This window comes from Peromyscus leucopus, chromosome 1 (assembly GCF_004664715.2).
Source record: "Peromyscus leucopus breed LL Stock chromosome 1, UCI_PerLeu_2.1, whole genome shotgun sequence".
Classification (NCBI taxonomy): Eukaryota; Metazoa; Chordata; class Mammalia; order Rodentia; family Cricetidae; genus Peromyscus; species Peromyscus leucopus.
This window is the reverse complement of record NC_051063.1, coordinates 5,881,948-5,886,690: the sequence shown is the minus strand read 5'-3', so window position 1 is coordinate 5,886,690 and position 4,743 is coordinate 5,881,948. Positions and strand designations below refer to the sequence as shown.

The 4,743-nt window shown below is 41.2% G+C and overlaps 1 protein-coding gene across 1 annotated transcript; it reads left to right on the top strand.

The window, feature by feature from the left end:
• Window positions 1-2,069: 2,069 nt before the first annotated feature.
• Window positions 2,070-3,080, top strand: LOC114703455 (olfactory receptor 10V1-like). The gene has a single exon (XM_028884303.1). The coding sequence runs from the start codon at window positions 2,070-2,072 to the stop codon at window positions 3,078-3,080; it is 1,011 nt and encodes a 336-aa protein (XP_028740136.1).
• The last annotated feature ends 1,663 nt before the right edge of the window (window positions 3,081-4,743 follow it).

The following is a 4,743-nucleotide window of genomic DNA, read 5'->3' as shown; positions in this document are numbered from 1 at the left end:
TTCTGTTGATACTGCTTTATATGCTATTATGTAACAAATGCATCAATTTTAAAAGTATGATTTCAAACAATTATATTGTATCAGCTTAATCTAACATTTTATATTAGATTGTTTTATTATTCTCTATTAAAATAAAACTCTTATTGTTGTTTTAGATTCATTTATAAGCTTAGAATCCTGGAGAAACGTGGATAAGTTTTCATTAAAAATGTTAGTTTTTGGTTTGAGATATCTTTAATCCACACCCAATAAGAGGCAGCATAGTGAACACTTCTGGGAGCATTGCCAGCTTGGAAAATTGTCAATATTTTGACAAAATAAGACATTTTAAGGTATTATTAAATTATTTTTCTAGAAACAATAAAAACAAATTTTATTTGAAAATTGTCACAATGAAACCTAATTCTTTATAAGCTGATAAACTAAAGAATAAAAGCAACCTTTTCCCTAAATCTTTAAGCCTTCTACTTTTCTAGTAACTAACTTGCAAGTATTAATTTCTCCTTAGAGAAATTATGACCAGCATGGAGGGTCAGTATTTATTTATGACTATTTCTCTTTATTCTTTCAGAATTCATACATATATACAATGTATCTTGGTCATATCCACCCCAAGTTCTCCTCACTTTCCCCCAGCACTCTCCCCACATGTGCTCTGTCCTCCTCTCACCTTTATGCCCCCTTTTCTTTTTAATAACCCAGTGAGTCCAGTTAGCACTGGCTTCATGGGTCTAAGCCACCTATGGGTGGTCACACTCCCAAAGGAAATGATTCCTCCTCCATCAGCATGACCACTATAAAAAACAAAGAAAAGTCAACCACCATATTGAAGCTTGGCTTAGTTGGTTATGAAACCAACACAAACCAATAGTCATGTGAGTTTGTTATTTGACCCCATCCCTCTGTTTTAGCACAATAGTGTTCTTAGCTTGGCTTTTCTAAGTTCCCTCCTCAGACATCAAGGGAAAGAACACTCTGACAGCTACGTTTGGCCAGCTTCATCCAACTGAAAAGGTCAACCACAATCACAGGGAAATGTTTGCCCAAATCTGTGAGTCCTGATTGCAACAAACTCAAATCCAGAAACATTGAAGTGTCGATAAAGACATGCACGGCTAGTGACCAGGGCAATGGAGTTTTTTTTTTTTTTTAAGTTATTTCCTGAAGTTACACCTCAGAAAAGTATTGCATTTTCATGTAAAAAATTGTTTTGTGAATCAGGATTTAATAATTGCATTTGATAATGCAAGAATAAGAAGCTATCTTTAAAACTCTCAGAATTGAGCAACACAGCTTAAAAACTGTGTAAAAGAGACTACACTGGTTCTATGATGTTGGGGTGGGTGAGAGGGTGAGCCCTGTACAAGGATGTTGGAAATTCTTTGTAAAGTGGATGCCATCAGGACATGGATAAAGGGAAATGTGAAAGAAGATGAAGCAATAGTAAGGCTGATATTTGGCACAGCACAACTATGAAAGTGATTGTTGAAGATTTAAGAAAAAAAAAAACCCAAAATTCCAAGTAAAAGTACTACTCAGGGTGACAATGTGGCCTATTTAATTTCTCTAGGCTTTGAATACCCACATTTGCAACCTGGGTAAAGGACAGGCTAGTGTAGCTTGCTTTCTGAGCTTAGTGTGCAAATTGCATGCATCCGTAGATATGCATGAGCCATTCTTCTGGTGAATGGCATAGAAACAAAGAGGCATGAGACTTGTGAGAAAGCTCTGCTCCAAAAGGAGATGGATGGTGATCAAGGACAGAATGGAAATCACAAGGAAATGTATATGGAGAACCTCCTGCATGTCTGGCATTGGTCTCTGTGCTTATAGACATGGGGTCTCCTTTAATTTTCACCAGCACTCTGAGGTAGGTGTTATACATTTCTGAGTTTTACAGTGAAAATGCTGGAGTCCACATTTCTCCAAAGTCACAGGGATAGTGGGAGATAAAGCCAAAGGAAGCCTTGAGGCTAAGTACTCATTGACTGTAGAGTATGTCTTTAATACAACTCAGTGACATTGGGACAATAACTTTATCCTTAACTTCTTTCTTTGTACTAGGTCTAATGGAGGAGGAAAATCAGACAGGAGTGGTATATTTCCACTTCCACCCCTTTTCAACCAGCTCCACAATAGCTTCCCTGGTGTTTGTGGGCTTCTTGCTGCTGTATCTTGGAAGCCTCATTGGAAACCTCACCATCGGGCTCACCGTCTGGCAGGATCACTCCCTCCATACCCCAATGTACTTCTTCCTTTTTGTGTTGGCCACATTAGAGCTTGGCTATTCCACCAACATTGCTCCATTGACTCTGGCTAGCATCCTCTCCATGGGGAAGATGCTTATCTCTCTGCCCAGCTGTGGGGCTCAGATGTTCTTCTTCATCCTTCTAGGAGGATCTGATTGTGTCCTGCTTGCCATCATGGCCTATGACAGGTATGTGGCCATCTGTCATCCACTGCATTACAGCCTCATTATGAGTTGGCAGCTGTGCGGGCAGATGACTTTAGGTTCCCTGGGGCTGGGATTCCTGTTGTCATTGCCTTTGACCATTCTGATCTGCCACCTTCCATTCTGTGGCCACAATGAAATCTACCACTTCTTCTGTGACATGCCTGCAGTCATGCGCCTGGCCTGTACAGACACCCACATGCACCAGGCAGCTCTCTTTGCCATCAGTGTGGCTGCAGTGGCCATTCCCTTTCTCCTTATCTGTCTCTCCTATGGTTGCATTGTGGCTACCATCCTGAGGATGAAGTCAGCCGAGGGGAAGCGCCGGGCCTTCTCCACCTGCTCCTCACACCTCCTCGTGGTTGCCCTGCAGTATGGGTGTTGCACCCTCATCTACCTTCGCCCCAGCTCCAGCTACACCCCAGAGGAAGGCCGGGCAGTATCTGTTGTCTATACCTTTTTCTCCCCATTGCTGAATCCCTTAATCTATAGCATAAGGAACCAAGAGGTGACTGATGCAATAAAAAGACTTTTGGCAAGAATGTTCTGGCTCAGGAAGCCAGAAACATTGCTTCCTAGGAAAATTAGTCACCAAACAAGGAGGGACGGATGGAAAGGAAGCTCATAGTAAACAGTGACAATGGAACAGTAGTTGTGCTCATTACTGCCTTGGTCTGTGAAGTGCTCATCGTCATCCCCCTACTGCTATTAGATTTTCAGTGACTCAGTCCTGGATTGACTCATGCCGCCGTAAGGAGCCTTCTTTTCTCCCACAGGACTTAGAATAAGGTCTGGCAGAGCAAAGTCAGAGAAGAAAAGAGGAAATGAATGAATGGGTAGAATGGTGACTGACTGGATGGTAGATGGCTGTCATTCTGTCACATTGTTAAAGTCTTGTAGACACCAATGCATCTACATCCATAAATGCTCCTTTGACTTTGTTTTTTGACATTAAAAGTCTTCTGACATCTCACTCCCTTAATGCAATCTTGCCATTCTATCTGATAGTGATCACCAAAAAGACTAAATCATGCTTCTTTTTATAAAAATTGAGTTTAATATGTCATGATATTAACCCTGCAATAAAACTCAAACTTCTTTTGAGACAGAAGAAATGGATTGATTTTCTCATTTTTCCTTGCACATTGTAAGGGTTCAGCTTTAGGATCTATCCAAGTTGAGTCCTAGTCTTTCCTTTATTTGTTTTATGATTTTATGTGCTTGGGTGGTTTGTGTGCATATCTATATGAACACCATGTGCATGTCTGGTGCTCAAGGTCAGAAGAGGGCATCAGATCTCCTGGGCCTGGAGTCACAGATGTTTGTGAGCCATCATATGGGTGCTGGGAGTGGAAACTGGGTCCTTTGCAAGAGCAACAAGTGCCTTTAGCTTCTGAGTCTTTTCTCCAACTCCCAGTCTTTCCTTTATGTTAAAAGTAGACAGCAATAATATCTATCTATCTATCTATCTATCTATCTATCTATCTATCTATCTATTCTCTGGACTCAGGTAAAGTTACATTTGCCTTTAGTCCCAGCACTTGGGAGGCTGAGGCAAGAAAATAACTTAAGCTCAGGAGACTGATGGAGAGGGTTGGATGGAGGATTGGGAATACAGGATGATACTTTCAAGGTATCTTTCTTAAAAAGAAAAAGGTGAGATGAGAGATGGATCAGTGGGCAAAAGTGCTTGCTTTGCAACTATGGGAATCTGTGTTTGAATCCCGAGTACCCACATAAAAAGCCAGGCATGGCCGTGTGTGCCTGCAGTTCCATGCTTGTAGCAGTGAGGGTGGGGGGCAGACAGGTGGATCACTGGGCCTTGCTGGCTGCCATGCCAGCTTCAGGTTCAGAGAAAGGCCTGGTCTCAAGGGAATAAGGTGGAGAGTTGTAGAACAGGACAATTGATGTCATTCTTTGGTTTAGTGTGTATGCATGGGTGTTCACACCTGTGAACATGTGTGTACATACACCACACACACACAAAATGGTAAAGAAACCATTCTTTTCTCTTTATTTAACTTTTATTTATTTATTTATTTTTTAAAGATTTATTTATTTATTATGTATACAGCATGTATGACTGCAGGCCAGAAGAGGGCACCAGATCTCATTACAGATGGTTGTGAGCCACCATGTGGTTGCTGAGAATTGAACTCAGGACCTCTGGAAGAGCAGGCAGTGCTCTTAACCTCTGAGCCATCTCTCCAGCCCCTTAACTTTTATTTTTATGTGTGTTGTATATTTAACATTTATGTGTATGTGTGTATATGCTACATGAGTGTATGTGC